The sequence below is a fragment of the Sturnira hondurensis genome, unplaced genomic scaffold, assembly GCF_014824575.4.
Source record: "Sturnira hondurensis isolate 20B ecotype Veracruz unplaced genomic scaffold, ASM1482457v3 Scaffold0015596, whole genome shotgun sequence".
Classification (NCBI taxonomy): Eukaryota; Metazoa; Chordata; class Mammalia; order Chiroptera; family Phyllostomidae; genus Sturnira; species Sturnira hondurensis.
In genome coordinates, this window is record NW_028088227.1 from 11,910,802 (window position 1) to 11,927,703 (window position 16,902).

Sequence of the window (16,902 nt, forward strand, 5' to 3'; positions counted from 1 at the left end):
TTGTTCTTGGCTTTTGGTTAAAGGATAACACTATGGACAGCTATTAATTGTTCTTAACTGTAATTACTAAAAGGCATGTCATGGGTTTAGATCACAGATTCTCAACCACAACTACACATTAGAATCACCTGGAAAGCTCTCAGAACTACCAATGCCTGTGTGCCAACCTTACATCCTTAAAGATTTTGATTCAATTGTTTTGGGTTGGGGTCTCTGGCATCAGTATTTTAAAAATAATTCCCCAATTATTTTAGTGTATGGAATCAGTAATTTACATGAGAGTAAAGGAGAAAATTCTTAAATTTATGTTGGACTACACTTTAAACTTTTGAGTATTAAAGGCAAATTAAAGTCTATAAATGTATAATCCTATATAAATTAAAATACCGTATTGGTTCCTTAAACCACCACTCAGAAAGAATTGCATCAAGAATTTCGGGAGGCAGTGGTTCATTTTCCATTATATTTAATCTGATTGCTTCCTCTTCTTCTGTAAATTGTACTTCTGAAGTCTAAATATGAAAACAAAACAAAACAAATTTAAATGTTTATATTAATTAACAATGCTCTATTACACAGTTGATTAAAATGAGACTGGTTTTTCTCATGACATTTTTTTTATACTGTTGCTTGTAAACCTTTTAAAATTTGTGCTCTTTTCTTTAAGGCAATTTTAATATGGTTTTAAATATTAAATTATACATATCTAAGAGGAGTTACTAGCTATTAGCATAACTGATTTTCATATATGGACTCAGGATATCTGTCTTACCACTTTTTGTTAAAATCTTGTTCAGTTTATATCACAATCCTGTAAGGCTTCACTGATTTTTGCCATCTATCTTATAATGATTAAACCTAGTCCTGATTAAAGGGTGGGCCAGCTAGGTGGGCATCTGAAATACAATCTGTATCATTTACAAGGGATCCTCTGAGAAGCAAAGGGTCTAGCCATATCTAAATGGTTAAAAGGGGAGTCAGAATGAAGAACTTCCTCTTTACAACCCTGGATAGAAGCCACCTAGGAGTCACACTACCTTTCTTACGAGGCATCATGAGAATTCATATTCTGAAATCCCCACAGGCACGGGGGCTGATTTTTATGACACAAGATAAATGAAGGCAGGGAACACAATACTGAAAAACCTTACAGTCTAGGTCAGACATATCAAATAGTCCCAAGAAAATGCTACACAACACTCCTGTAAGGGAAAACTTTTCTGATTTTTATTGGAGCCACGTGGAACTCGGTAATTTTATATTCTAGATCAGCAGTAAGATCTGTATCTAACATGTGAGGAGGATGACTCTTCAATGACTTTTAGGGGCTAATATTTTCCTTTTTCTTAGAAAATTTATAGTGTTATATTGCTTATATTCTACTTGCCAAAAATAATACCAGTAAACACAACTATCCACAAAGAGAGTATCAATATTACTTCTGGCTTCTTTGTATTTTCTTCCTCAATCTTGACATTGGCCTGAACTGCAAGCTCTTCAAGTTCTTGTTTTGCAAGTTGTTCTTCCTCAGCATCTTCTTCAAATTCAGTTCCAATTTTCTTTTCAGTTTTGAGCATTAGTTTTTCTTGGAGAAATTCTTCAAACTGAATGTGAAAGATGCCCAACTTTTCTGCTAACTGTCTTGCACAGACAGTCTTGCCAGAGCCATGGGGGCCCAGAAGGCATATTCTTAATGGAGGAGCCTGCCACGAGGAATGGGTCAGGGAAAGGTGGGGTGAGGGAGAGTGAAGAAAAGACAGTTTGGAGTAGTTTAAAAAAAAGGTTAATTAACTGCCTCCCCCCCCCAAGACTGAATTACCACTTCACAAACTCAAGGACATTTTGACATTAGGATGCAAATTAACATGATTCACTGCATCAACAGTTGCTTCTCAGGGAACATTAACAATCACAAGATCATCTTGATCTCTGAGGCTAAAAGGCAGTTGCTAAAATAGAATTTTTTTAAAGTTTTTCTTTAAAAAGAATGGAAAGATACTTTTTAGCATGATAAAAACATCTGACAACTTATGTTAAAATGGTATGTCAAAATGATCAAACATTATGACATCTATATAGAAATACAAAAACTTTCTATGGTATAATGTTAAGAGAAAAAAGATAAAATATTTCATACACTAGAAAGAATGTGGAAGAGGATGACAAAGTAAAACATAGAAATGAAGACTTGCTTAAAGGTGGTATTACTATGTGTGTGCTTTGTTTTAAAGAATGAATAAAATATTGCCACAGTGTGTTTCTTTATTGTTATTATTGTGGCAAAATACACACAATGTAAAACTTACCATTTTAACCATCGTAAGTGTACAATTCAGTGGCATTAGTACATAAACAATGTTGTGCAACCATCACGAGCATCTCTCTGCAGAACTTTTTCATCATCCCAAACTGGAACTCTGTACCCACAAACAGCAACTTCTAGTCTCTCTTCTTCTCCACCCCGGCAACCACTTTTTTGTTTTCTGCCCCTATGAATTTACCTTGTATGAGTCCAATCATACAGTATTTGTTCTTTCATGTTTGGCTTTAATAAATATTTTTAAAGAAGGTAGAAAACTGGTCCAAAGGTGATAAACAAGTCAAAATAAAAATGTTCCCACAAATTTAGGAAAAGGTTGCTTGTTCTATAGCTTCTTAAAGCAATTTTAAAGCCGTTCAGTTGATCAAGGACAACCCCCCTCTGGGAATACTCTTGCAATCTTGCGAATCAGTGACATCCTTTGCTCTTCAGAGTCAAGCAATCAGGCACGAATTTGCCCCTGTAACCATGCCTCAGAGTTGAACCAGGTTAACAGCAGTGTCACCTGAGTAGCCCACTGAAGGCCGTGAACCTGTGAATCCCACACCTCCCCCAAATCCTATCTTATGATCAGCAGACTGCTCTGCTCAGAGACTAACTGGTTACGGATATAGTCTGTCCCTAAAAAGTGCACAGGATCAATGATTAGAGTAGGAAAATAGTTTTCACCTTTAATGGTTCTTTATGAGCTACATACTCCTGAGGATATGCCAAAAATTTGTCTCTAGCCTCAGGACTTGAAAAGTAGTAGATCTTTTCTCGATATTTAGCTGCATCTTCTGTGTTGCCTGGTTGGAGGACGAAGTTTTCTTTGAGAACCACTGGACAAAAATGCTTTGAGTCTCCCAAATGCCTTTTTTTCTCTTTTGTCTTATCTTCATTCTAGAAATAGTTTTTAACATTTGAAGAATATTTTTAAAAGTATTTTGATGCAATACTAAAGAAGGGATTAAAAAAGAATATTTCTTAAATAATATTTAATCCATAAAAATACATCTTTAAAACAATTTGTAAAGGCCAGTTCTTATATGGCCTTTAAAAATATATAAAACTATTCATTGACCACTGTTTACCAGTATTTACAATAAAGTAAACAATATGCAGTTGGATAACATTCTGTTTACTACCAAGTTATTGTTTTTCCTGGCTTCTGCTGAACCAGAAACCCAAATACTGAGACTGATCCTACATGTGAGGAATGATCTGGAGTAAAAACATGCAAGTCAAAACTTCAGATTACAAAATTTGTGAACTCATTTATTTTAGCACATCTAAATTGCCAAGGTCTCTAACCACCTGATTAGGTTTCCATGTATAAAGTCTCACACATTTCATGATCATAACTTTTTAGTCAATACAACCCAGGGATTTTAACTTTTTGGAAAGGAACGTCTTACTAGATGAAACCTGTAAATAAGTCTTGCTTGATTGATTAAAACACACTAGGGTTTGCCCAGTTTTCTCATTTGAGAGGAGAGGTTGTTGGTAGTGATGAGATTTTCCTTTCACCAACCTGCATTTATAATTGTAGGTATGGATTCTGATGTGGCTGCTTCTAAATTGTCCAGTTTGAATTGCTTACATTATATTTAAGTTGCCCAATTAATCACAAGTTATCTATTTAATTTCAAAGGTTAAAGCTTCAGGAAATATTTCAATTTAATGTGAAGTGATCTATTTCTTAGGTTGCTGAAAATGATGGCAGCCCAGGAACATGAGCTTATCTATGGTTTTGAAATGCTATTTTTGTTTTTGTTAAAAAAAATAAAGGAAAACCATTTACATTTACGTATGTATACACACCAACCATCCCCACCAAATAAACAAAAACCCACGATGACCCTTAGGCATATATGACTTAAGCACAAATTCTGACTGAGTAACAACAATGGAGGTTCCCCCCAACATTTAGAAAAGCTGTTCTCTAATGTAGAGCAAGGAATATACCATGGTACCAAATGTCCTTTTCTGATGAAGGAAGCAACTACAGAAAGCTTTTGTTCCAAAGTAACCAGTGCTGTAGATGCAACCCACCAACTACTCCCTCAGTACTACTTCAAAACAAACATCTCAAACTTGATTTTTATTAGAATATAATTATTTCTTCATGCTAATAAATCAAAAAGCCAAGACCCAGATTTTCATACATGTAAGTGTACATAAAAGGAATGCAAACAGTCATTGGGCTTTGTCTTCTAAACAAGAATGCGAAGTTAGAATCTTCATAAAAAGCAATTACAATTTGAAGACACTGCATATTTGCCTCTTTCGCCAGCACCGAGTCTGCCTCATCTCAGCCTTCCCATTTCATGAGAAACATTAAGTCTCCACTGCTGTCTGCGGCACCAGTTGTCCCTTCAGGATCCAGACCTCTGACAAAGCCTCTGGGTTTATCAGCAGCATCTCTTCCCTTGATTGATTTGCTATCATCAGATTCATCATCAGATAAAGGCTTTCTTTTTGTACAATCTTTTTCTTTACCAGCTCTTTGAGAATAAAGAAATGCTTCAATTAACTCTGGACAATCTAAATTTCTTCAGGTTCCCAAGTATTGTCAGCATCTGTGAATCCCTTCCACTTCAGGAAATACTCCACCTTCCTGTTCACTACACGTTGGTGCAATACTTTTTCCACTACAAATTCTTTAGGCTCTGTTTCTTCAACCTTTTTATGCCTTCCATTCTGTTTCTTTCCCATGTTTGCAAAGTAGTTTTATTGGAGGCCGTTTTTTTAAAATGTTTTTAAATATGTTTTGTTAATTATACTATTACATTGTCCCGTTTTTCTCCCCCCTTTATCTCCCTCTGCCCTGCACCCCCTTCCACCAGCATTCTCCCTCCCTTAATTTATATCCATGAGTCATACATATAAGTTCTTTGCCTTCTCCATTTCCCCTACTATTCTTAACCTCCCCCTGTCCATTTTGTACTTACCATTTATCCTTTTTATTCCCTGTACCTTTTCCCCCATTTTCCCTTCTCCTCCTCCCCACTGATAACTCTCCACATGATCTCCCATTTCTGTGATCCTGTTCCTGTTTTGGCTGTTTGCTTAGTTTGTTTTTATTTGGGGGTTCAGTTGTTGATAGTTGTGAGTTTGTTAGTTTGATAGTTTGTTGTCATTTTACTGTTCATAGTTTCGATCTTCTTTTTCTTAGATAAGTCCCTTTAACATTTCATATAATGAGGGCTTGGTGATGCTGAACTCTTTTAAACTTACCTTATCTGGGAAGCACGACATCTGCCCTCCCATTCTAAACGATAGCTTTGGTGGATAAAGTATTTTTGGATGTACATCCTTCCTTTCCTTAATGACTTTGAATACTTCTTTCCAGCCTCTTCGTGCCTGCAAGGTTTCTTTTGAGAAGTCATCCGATAGTCTTATGGAAACTCCTTTGTAAATAAGTTTCTCCTTTTCTCTTGTTGCTTTTAAGATTTTCTCCTTATCTTTAATCTTGGGGCATTTTAATTATGATGTGTCTTGGTGTGTTCCTCCTTGGGTCCAACTTCTTTAGGACTCTCTGAACTTCCTGGACTTGCATGTCTATTTTCTTCGCCAGATTAGGGAAGCTTTCCTTCATTATTTTTTCAAATAAGTTTTCAATTTCTTGGTCTTCCTCTTCTCCTTCTGGTACCCCTATGATTCTGATATTGGAACATTTAAACTTGTTGCAGAGGTTCCTCAGCCTCTCCTCATTTTTATTTGAATCCTTGTTTCTTCATTCTGTTCCTGTTAAATGTTTATTTCCTCATTCTGCTCCAAATCATTGATTTAAGTCCCAGTTTCCTTCCCTTCACTGTTGGTTCCCTGTGTATTTTTCTTTATTTCACTTTGTATAGCCTTCACTTCTTCCTCTATTTCATGTTGTACTCAATCATTTCTGTTAACATCTTGACTACCAGTGTTTTGAACTCTGCTTCTAATATCTCCTTGTCACTCAGTTATTTTTCTGGAGTTTTGATCTCTTCTTTCATTTGGGCCATATTTATTTTTTTTATTGCAGACTTGAAGAGCTATTATTCACTGCCTCCATGCTGTTCCTGATCCCAAGTCCATGGTGTCTCTGGCCCTGCACACCTCCAGCCTGAGCCACATCCAAGAAAGAGGGGGCCTTGGACCCATGCACTGGGCTGCTGCTCTGAGAAGGGGGTTGACCTTTTAATTAATTAATTAAAAATCAGTTTCTCATATCCCTTTAAGTTCATATCTCAAGCTTGTTTATTTTTCACAAAGAAAATATGCAGCACTGAGAATGAAGCTGCACCCAGCCCTCCACAGACACAGGTATAATGAAACCCCTAGGATATACTCTGGAGCAGAATTGGTTTCTAAAATAAAATTAAGAAGTAACAGCTGAATCAGGGTTACAACTTCTTACCTATTGAAAATGAAATGTGAGATGCTTCATGATTAGCTTATTTGCTACTAAGTGGATACGTAATCAAATAATTTGAGTCCTGGTTGATGTGGCTCAGCAGATTGAGTGCTGGCCTGCCAACCAAAGGGTCTCTGGTTCCATTTCTATCAGGGCATATGCCTAGGTTGTGGGCCAGATCCCCAGTAAGAAGTGTGTGAGAGGCAACCACACATTGATGTTTCTCTACCTCTCTGCTTCCCTTCCCCTCTAAGAGTAAATAAATAATACCTTTAAAAAAACAAATAATTTGAAAATATTTTATTTCATTCCATTGGTAATTTGTAACCTATTTTCATTATGAAAAATAAAGAAATTATGTGTAAAGCCCTTTAAGAATCCTTGCAATTTATTTACTTAAAGAGTTCATTCACTCATTTTTAGAGAGAGGGGAAGGGAGGGAGAAAGAGAGGGAGAGAAACATCAATGTATGAGCAATACATGGATAGATTGCCTCTCACATGCCGCGGAACAGGGACCTGGCCTGCAACCCAGGCATGTGCCCTGACCAGGAAATGAACCAGCGACCCTTCAGGTTGCAGGGCAACACTCAGCCCACTGAGCCACACCAGTCAGGCCTATTGCAATTTATTTAAAGCAGTGGAAGTACATTTAAAAAGAAGTTTCTGTGTTATAAAATACATGTTTATGTAAAATTATTCAAAACTTCTTGCAATACATAAAGAACAAAATTTTTCTCTCACATTTCCCCCTCAAATACTATATTAACATTCTCCAAAGTGGGTAGGATCAAGGGTGGGAAGTGAAGATGGCTGGGGTCGGGGGAGTGGTAGGGGGAAAATGGACACAATTGTACTTGAACAGCAATAAAAAAAAGTTTAAAAATGAAACGTTCTTAATGATTTTATGTGTACTTTTCCAGACTCTGTTTTCTAAGTATATCCTACCAACATACATAAGAGACATATAGACATCTAAAAATAGACATATACTTAGGCACAAATATATTATTTTTTAAATATAAACTAATATTTTATAAGATTACTCTACTACATGTCTCACTTTTTTGTCCAAAACAAGATATAATGAACAACTTTTGGTAAAGGTACAAAAATGAGACTAATCTCTATTTTCTTGCACTAGCCTTAAAATTACAAAAAATTTATATTATTTGATATAATTTTAAGATTTATTTTTTCAATCACAGTTGGCCTACAATATTATATTAATTTCAGGTGTACGACAAAGTGATTAGACATTTATATAACTCACAAAGTGATCACCCTGATAAGTCTAGTACCCAACTGGCACCATATACTGTTATCACAGTATTATTGACTGTATTTCCTATGCTGCACTTTACATCACCATGACTGTTATCTTGTACTACTTTTGTTTAATTTTTGTATCAGGGTTATGCAAGTTTCATAATGAACTGGGAAGTATTGATCTTTTTCTATGATGTGGATGGTTTTAAACAACATAGGAATTATCTAACCAACAAAGGTATATTAGAAATAATCTAAGACTCCTATTATTTTTGTTTGTTCAGCATTTATCTTTCTTCTTAAGCAAATTTTAGTAACTCATATTTTGAAAATCCATTTCACCTTTATTTTAAAGTTAATGTTTTAGTATAAAGTTCCTGTAATTTAAAATAACCCTCTTTTTATCTAATTATATATCAGTACTTTTTCTTTTCAAGTGTATTTGATTGCTTCTTCTTTTTACCTAATTTGACTTTATGGAAGTTTTTCTATTTTGTTGCCAGTGAACTAACTTTTTATTTTTGGAAATTAGGTCTACTGTTTTTATTTGCTCTTGCTTTCCTATTTCACTAATTTTGCATTTAATCTCCTGCTTTCTAATTTCTATTGATTTTTTTTGTTGTGCTTTTTTCTAGGTTCCTGAGTTGAAGGCTTAATTAATTTTTTAGGCTTTCTTATTTTTCAATAAATGCACTTATGAAGAAGGACCCCCCCAAAAAACTGGAATTATCTTCTGGAGGGTGGGCCCCTTGTAGTACAGGCTTCCCCTATTAGGTGTGTTCTAAGAGCTCATCTGTATCAGTGTACTAGCTGGCATTGTTGTGAGAGGCTGCATTTGGCTTCAGTGAATTTTATTTTGAAGACTCCTTCAACTCATTTGCCCATTTCATGATAATACACCTGCCCACACTACACTGAGAGTTCAACAGTATTTGACAAAAAACAGCAAGACCCCCATGTCCCACCCTGCCTACTCACCAGATCTTGCCCAGAGCTACCATTTTTTGTTTTCCCAGTAAAAAAAAAAATACTCAAAGGAAAACGTTTCTCTGATGTGGAACAAGTAAAACAAAAAAATAGCAGAAGCACTAAAAGGCATCAGAATTGACAAGTTCAGACTTCTGGCCAAGATGGAGGCATGGGTGGAGACACTGTGCCTCCTCGCACAACGAAATTTAAGGACAAGAAGGACTTAGAAACAAAAATGCAACCAGAACAGACAGAAAATTGAACTGTACCCAAGTCCGACAACAACGAACCATTCATCCAGACCAGTAAAGGGGAGGAGTTGGCTGCTGGTGGGGAGGAGTCCCGGCAGGAAGAGGCAGTGGTTAGCAGAACCAGGTGGGGAGAGGAATCGAGCAAACCCAGTGAGGCCCACAAGGTAGTTGGCTGACCATGGACACACATTCGAGTACAGAGAAACCAGGCAAAAAACGGGCAGTGAGACAGACTGCTCAACCCAGGACCCCACTGACGAGAAATAAAACCTAAAAGTACCGATTGAAAAAACTTTCAGGAGTCAAAGAGCCAGGAGAGGCTCCCTAGCCTCACAGGAGAGTTCATTGGAGAGACCCACAGGGTCCTAGAATGTACACAAGCCCACCTACCCAGGAACCAGCACCAGAAGGGCCCAATTTGCTGGTGGAAAGCAGCAGAGGGAACCTAAATCTGAGAGAGAGAGGAACAAGCACCATTGCTCCCTCTCTGATGCTGACCCCACATACAGCATCACAACCCAGTGACTGGGTTGCCCCACCCTGGAGAACACCTAAGACTCCGCCCCTCATACATAACAGTTGCAACGTGACCAAAAAGGGCTCAATCAGAAAAACAAATCAAAGCCCCAGAGCCAATACTTATAAGTGACCAAGAGATAGCCAACCTATCAGATGCACTGTTCAAAATACTGGTGATGAGGATGCTAACAGAATTGGTTGATTTTGGTTACAAATTAGATGAAAAAAGGAAGATGATTAGATGATTAGATGATTCCAGGAAGTCCAGGAATCTCAGACAGTCCCAAAGAAGTTGGACCCAAGGAGGAACACACCAAGGCACATCATAATTACATTAGCCAAGATTAAAATGAAGGAGAGAATTCTAGAAGCAGCAAGAAATAAGGGGACAGTCACCTACAAAGGACTTCTCATCAGACTGTCAGCTGATTTCTCAAAAGAGACCTTCCAGGCAAGAAGGAGCTGTAAAGAAGTATTCCAAGTCATGAAATCCAAAGACCTACATCCAAGATTGCTCTATCCAGCAAAGCTTTCATTTAGAATGGAAGGGCAGATAAAGTGCTTCTCAGATAAGCTCAAGTTCAAGGAGTTCATCATCACCAAGGCCTTATTATATGAAATGTTAAAGGGACTTATCTAAGAAAAAAAAGATAAAAAATATGAACAGTGAAAGGACAGCAAACTCACAGTTATTAACAACCACACCTAAAACAAAAGCAAACTAAGTGGACACCTAAAACAGGAGTAGAGCCACAGAAATGGAGATCACATGGAAGGTTAGCAACAGGGGAGTGGGAGAAGGAGAGAGGGGGAGAAGGTACAGAGAATAAGTAGCATAGGTGATAGGTAGAAAATATACAAGGGGAGGGCAAGAGTAGTGTGGGGAATGCAGAAGCTAAAGAACTTATTCTACATGGGCATGAACTAAATGGGGGTAATGTGGGTGGGAGGGGGTATGCAGGGTAGAGGGGAATTAAGGGGGGGAATGGGACAACTGTAATGGCATAATCAATAAAATATATTTTTAAAAATTGACAAGTTCAAAAACTGTTTTGAGCAGTGGAAAAATGTTTTAAAAACTGTATTTCACCAAATGGAGAGTACTTTGAAGATTTAAACATGTAGGAATAAATACACAATTTTTTATAAATACTGTTTTTTGAGGGGCTCTCCCCTCATATGTGTTTATCTGTGAAATCATCACCACAATCAGGATAATGAACATATTCATCAATACCACAATTTTCTCATGCCTCTTTCCAGACCCTATTTGCCTCCTACCTGCCCCACCCCCCAAGCAGCCACTGCTGTGTCTTCTGTCACTAAAATTACCTTGAATTTTCTAGAACTTTATACACATGTAATCATATAGTTTTGATTTTTTTTTGATCTGGCTTCTTTCTGTTACCATAATTATTTTGAGATTCATCCAGGTGGTTGCATGTATCAGCAGTTCTTTTATTTATTTATTTATTGCTGTGTACTATTCCAGGTTTAATTATCCCCATTCCTGATGCTTAGATCCTATTCAGTACTGCTCAGTGGGTGGTGGGAACAGGCATTATTTCTGGTCTTGTGTTAGATCTACGTATCTGTTCCACTAATCTCATCAGGTGGTACTTCCCCAAATCCAACCCCTTTCACTCCATCTTCCCCAGAAAGACTGTTGAGATTTTAATACATATCTTCCCAGAATTTTTCTTATAATGTGGTGTACATCTTTTGCTTTTCTCTGTATAGCGCATTTCTTCCCTTTTTCTAGTAACATGACCTTCCTCCCTCTTCTCATGGAGAACTGCATTTTCTACATTCTGAGGAGCTTGCGTGGACCAGGTGATCACAGTAACTCCCCACCTCACAGTCATTAGGTGGGCATGTTACCAAGGTTTCAGTCACACTAAGTCCTCTAGTTACTGTGATTAGTCAGGACAACCGACTGAGACAGGAAAAGCAAAGTTCTTTCCCACTATTTTTCCATGTGGATGTAAGGATAGTGTTCTTTTGCCTCCTAGATCAAAATTTCTAAGAACTTCTGGCAGCGATACCTGCTTTGTTTGAGAAAAGTGTCTTTGCAGATATAGTTAAGGATCTCAAGATGATATGTATAATTTACTTATCTGGGAGGTCCCTAAATCCAATGATGAGTGTCTTTGTAAGAGAAGACAGAAGAAGAGAAGGCCATGTTCAGACAGAGGCAGAGATGGGAGTTAAGCAGCTATAAGCTATAGATTGTCTGGAGGTACAAGAAGGTGCAACAGGAAAGATTTTCCTTAGAGCCTTAAACGGAGCGCCCTACTGACACCTTGATTTCAGAATTCTTACCTCGAGAACCATGAGGGAATTAACATCTGTTATTTTAAGCCTTTCAGTTTGTGGCACTTCCTTTTTCTTTTTTTAAATTTTACTATATTTTGTATCATTTCAGTGTTTTACAATGTATATGTCTTACTTTTTAAAATTATATTTTATTGACTGTTCTTACAGTTGTCCCAATTTTTTCCCCTTTGCGTCACCTCCACCAAGCTATCCCCATTCCCTCAGGCAATTTCCACACCATTGTTCAAGTCCATGGGTCATGTATGTAAGTTCTTTGGCTACCCTATTTCCTATACTGTACTTTATATCCCCATTGCTACTCTGTAACTACCTATTTGTACTTCTTAGTCCCCTCACCTCTTCGCCTGTTCTCCCCCACCCTCTCCCATCTGGAAACCATCAAAACACTCTTCATATCTGTCCTTCTTGTTTGCTTAGTTTGTTTTTTACATTCACTTTTGGTAGATATGTATTTATTGCCATTTTATTGTTCCTGGTTTTGATCTTCTTTTTCTTAAATAAGTCCCTTTAACATTTCATAAAATAATGGTTTGGTGATAATGAACTCCTTTCGCTTTTTCTTGTCGGTGGAGCTCTTTACCAGCCCTCTAATTCTAAGTGATAGCTTTGTTGAGTAGAGGAATCTTGGCTGTAAGTCCCTGCTTTTCATGACTTTGAATATTCTTCCCAATCGCTTCCAACTTGCAAAGTTCCTTTGAGATATTAGCCGATAGTCTTATGGGAACTCCCCTGTGGGTAACTAACTGCTTTTCTCGTCGTGCTTTTAAGAGTATCTTCTTCTTAACCCTTTGGCATTTTAATTATGCTGTGCCTTAGGGTGGGCCTCTTTGCATCCATCTTATTTGGGAGACTTTGTGCTTCCTGCACTTCCATGTGTATTTTCTTCACCAAATCAGGGAAGTTTTCTTTCATCATTTTTTCAAACGCTGGTGGGTTTCCAATATCTTGATCTTTCTTTTCTGCTTCTGGCACCCATATAAAGTGAATGTTGGTACAGTTGAAGTTGTCCCAGAGGCTGCTTATGCTATCTTTGGGGTTTTTTTGGATTATTTTTTCATCTTGTTGTCTGACTGGTTCTTTATTTCTTCTTTATGTTCCAAATAATTAATTTGATTCTTGGCTTCATTTGCTCCACTGTTGATTCCCTGTAAATAGTTCTTTATTTCAAGTAGTGTATCCTTCATTTCTGACTGGATCTTTTTTATGCTGTTGAGGTCCTCACTAAGTTCCTTGAGCATCTTTATAATCAGTATTTTGACCTCTGCATCTATCAGATTGCTTATCTCCATATTGTTTAGTTCTTTCTCTGGAGTTTTGATCTGTTCTTTCATTTGGGCCATGTTTCTCTGTCTCCTCATTTTGGCAGCCTCCCTGTGTTTGTTTCTACGTATTAGGTAGAGTTGCTATCACTTCGTCTCAGTAGCAGAAATAATGTAGTTAGTGTTCCGTAGAATCCAATGGCACAGCCTCCCCTATCACCCAAGCTGGGCATTTGAGGCACGCCTTTCATGTGGGCTGAGTGCACCCTCCTCTTGTAGTTGAGCCTTGATTGATGTTATCAGGTCAATGGGAGGGATTTACCCAGGCCAGTGAGCTGCAAGGGCTGGCTGTGACCACTGACCATGAACCTCTGCTCTCCGAGGAGGATCAGCTATGCAGGCACAGGATGGTGGTGCTCTAATGTGGTGTGTAGCTGTCACTGGGTACATTGGCTCTGGGGTTTCCCAGGTAGTGTAGGCCAAGGTCAGCCCCGACCTGTGTTTTGCCCAGGGCCACCCTGTCTGAGTTATAAAGCGATCTGAGATGGTTACTTGTGCTGGGCTTGGAGATTCTAGATGAAGCCAAGATATAAATCTAGGCTGGTTGCTACTAGTGCTGGGCCTGGGGCCACTTAGCAAGAGGTATAGGACCTGGGGACTCACTGAGGCTGTCTGTTGCTTGTTTGAAAAGATTTAAGAAATTGTGAAGCATGAGTCAAGATCAGCCATTCATATAGAAAAGCCACAGTTAACAGCTATAAGTTGGGTGGGAGAGAGCCTCCGGGGATTTCCAGGGGGGGACAAACAGGCCAGGTTGATAGAGTCTCAGATATGGCACTCACTGTTTCTGTGGCTCCGTGCAGGGAGCATTCAGAAAATGGAAAATGGCCTCTACCTACTTTTCCGGCAGAGAGAAAGCAGTCCCCCAGCTCCCTCCTCGATGCCAGACACTTCAGTTCCTCCCCATATGCTACTGGTACCTTTAAAGCTGCTACTCTGGTGCTGGAGCTCAGAGGGAGTAAGTCTGGGTAAGTTCGTGTGTGGCTTAAGAGGAGTTGCTTGGGACTCCAGACGTTTCTTCCACTGACTCACTGCCCATTGGTCTTTGCAGCCAGAAGTTGTGGGAACTTATTTTCCTGGCACTGGAACCCTGGGCTTGGGGCCTTGTGTGGGGCCAGGACCTCTCACTCCTGAGATACCCCTCTCAAATTTTATCCACCACACATAGATGTGGGACCAGACCATTCTGCATCTCAACCCCTCCTTCCACTGTGGATGGATGTGGTTTCTTTAATTCTGTAGTTGTCAGACTTCCATTCAACTTGATCTCTGATGGTTCTAAATGATGGTTGTTCTATACTTGAGTTGCAATTTTGATCTGTTTGTGCAAGGATGTGAGCTGCGTTTACTTATGCCACCATCTCGAGTGTAAGTTTTGGCACTTTCTTATGGTATCCTTAGGAAACTAATATAACAGGAAGAAGTGGTAAATTAGGGAGAGTGGAAGTGAGGAGAGGACATTGTTATCAATGAAGACCTTACCTAAAAATATGTTTTGAATATTACAGACAGCCTGAGACTTGTCCACAGATACAAGAAAGCAACATTGACTTTGCAGAACAGAACAAGACATGAAAGAATGGCAGAAGAAGGATGATTGAAAGAAGAGAATCTAAATACAGGAAGGACAAAACCTGCATCTAATAGCCACCTGACTTAAGTTCGCAGCAGCTCCTTAGTGATAAAGCACTGGAAGTTGTTGTCTGAATCACAGTACATAACATTTGTCGTTTGACATACACATATTTGGGTTTAAACTTAATTGGAACTGTCTGTTTGTCCAACTTATTACCTCATTTTGTTTCATTCATAAAGCCCAAAATTAAATGAATCACTTCTTCATTTATTATTGATAGATGCCTGAATTGGGTGGCTATCAATTAAGAATAGTTATCAAAATTCTTGTGACAAAGGGTAGATTGTTTGCTAAAATGAGTCATTCCTGTTTGAAAATACCACTCATTAGTATCATGCAAGCAACTTCTCAAAGTTGCTATTGCTGTATTTTACTTAAAACACCCACTTATGTTAAATTAATAAAAGATTTGTTTCTCCCTGGTTGGGTGGCTCAATTGGATGGAGTGTTGTCTTGTACACCAGAAAGGTTGTGGGTTCGATTCCCCAGCAGGCACTCTAGGAGGCAACCAATTCACGTCTCTCTGTCATATCTATGTTTCTTTCTCTCTCTCTAAAATCAGTAAAAAAGATAAATAAAAACATATCCTGAGATGAGGATTAAAAAATTAAAAAAAATACTTCTGTCCCTAATATCTATAGATTTGTCCATGAAAAACTTCTTTATCAATTTCCCTTTTCTTTTTTCATGGGTGTAACATACTGCCTAAGCAGCCCTGGAGTTTCGGGGATCAAGGGAAGCTGGGGTGGAAGCGAAGTGTGCTGAACACATTTTTTTTGAACATGTTTTTCTTTTTTATATGGAAACCCTTACTTTCCGTATAAAACTGACGAGGCCTGCTTATTTTCCTGAGGTCCAAGAGTGCTAATTCCCACTCTGGATATGTGCACTCTCACTGTGATGTGACCAATGTTAAGCAGCAGTAATAAAAGATGCATACCTCTTCCTCTTCCTCTTCCTCATCTTCCAGCTCCTCCTCAACCTCTGCTTCAGCATGAAAGTCCTCTGTTTCTTCCTCATAATCTTCTAAATTTAATTCCCATCCAGCATGCTGGAAAGGTCCTGTAAAAGAGGGAGGGAGGGAGGGAGGGAGGCGCAAACAAACATTTGGAAAGATATTTTTACAATAAAATGATATTAGCAATATTGGTTTGGCCAAGAAAGTCCTAAGTTTTTTTCCATAAAATAAAAGACACATTTTCATTATCACCAATAACTTTACTGATTTGGACACTTTGAGTGTGTCAGCTATCTCCCACGTGGTATAATGTGGATTATTCTCAGTTAATGTCTTGATTTGATCACTATCAACTTCAACTGTCCTACAGGACCGTGGAGTGGTGTCAGAAATCTCCAGCATGAACTTCACAAATTACTTTTCACACGTTTGGTCAGTCACAGCACCTTCTCCATACAGTGCATAAAGTTTTTTTTGCACTTCAGCTGCATTTTTACCTTTCTTGAAATAATAAAGCATAATATGCCAAAAATACTGCTGTTTTCTTCCACCTTCAATAGTAAAATAGCTACACAAAAAATTCACCAATATTATGGGAGAGAGGTGGGGAGCATGGGGCGGGGGACGGGCAGGGTTGGGAATATAAGACAGAAAGCTGTACTTGAACAAGAATTAAATAAAAAAATTATTTAAAAAAAATTCACCAATATTGATGTTTTTTTTAAATGCATGCTGATATGACAGCTGTCACAATAGAACCTAACAAAATTGTTTCTAATGAAGTTAAAGACAACTAAGTACTACTAGAGCCATCTTATGGAATAAACCAAATGAACGTTTTGCCCAACCCAATATTGCAGTAGTCTAAGGTTAGGAAAATTAACTGCAGTGTACTGATCTCTTACTATAAATGTGTATGCAAATTGGCCTTTAGAAATTCTTTAAGCGAC

The 16,902-nt window shown here is 38.2% G+C and overlaps 1 protein-coding gene and 1 pseudogene across 1 annotated transcript in view; both read right to left on the minus strand.

The window, feature by feature from the left end:
- The window catches only part of AK9 (adenylate kinase 9), a 115,661-nt gene that overhangs the window by 37,279 nt on the left and 61,480 nt on the right, over positions 1-16,902 (minus strand). The window contains exons 23-26 of the mRNA XM_037065033.1: positions 15,935-16,056; positions 2,990-3,202; positions 1,440-1,703; positions 388-512 (exon numbers count right to left, since the gene is read on the minus strand). Of these exons, the coding sequence (XP_036920928.1) occupies positions 388-512; positions 1,440-1,703; positions 2,990-3,202; positions 15,935-16,056 (724 nt within the window). The remainder of the gene's footprint in view (positions 1-387; positions 513-1,439; positions 1,704-2,989; positions 3,203-15,934; positions 16,057-16,902) is intronic.
- On the minus strand, positions 4,499-5,037 carry LOC119000167 (chromobox protein homolog 3-like; annotated as a pseudogene).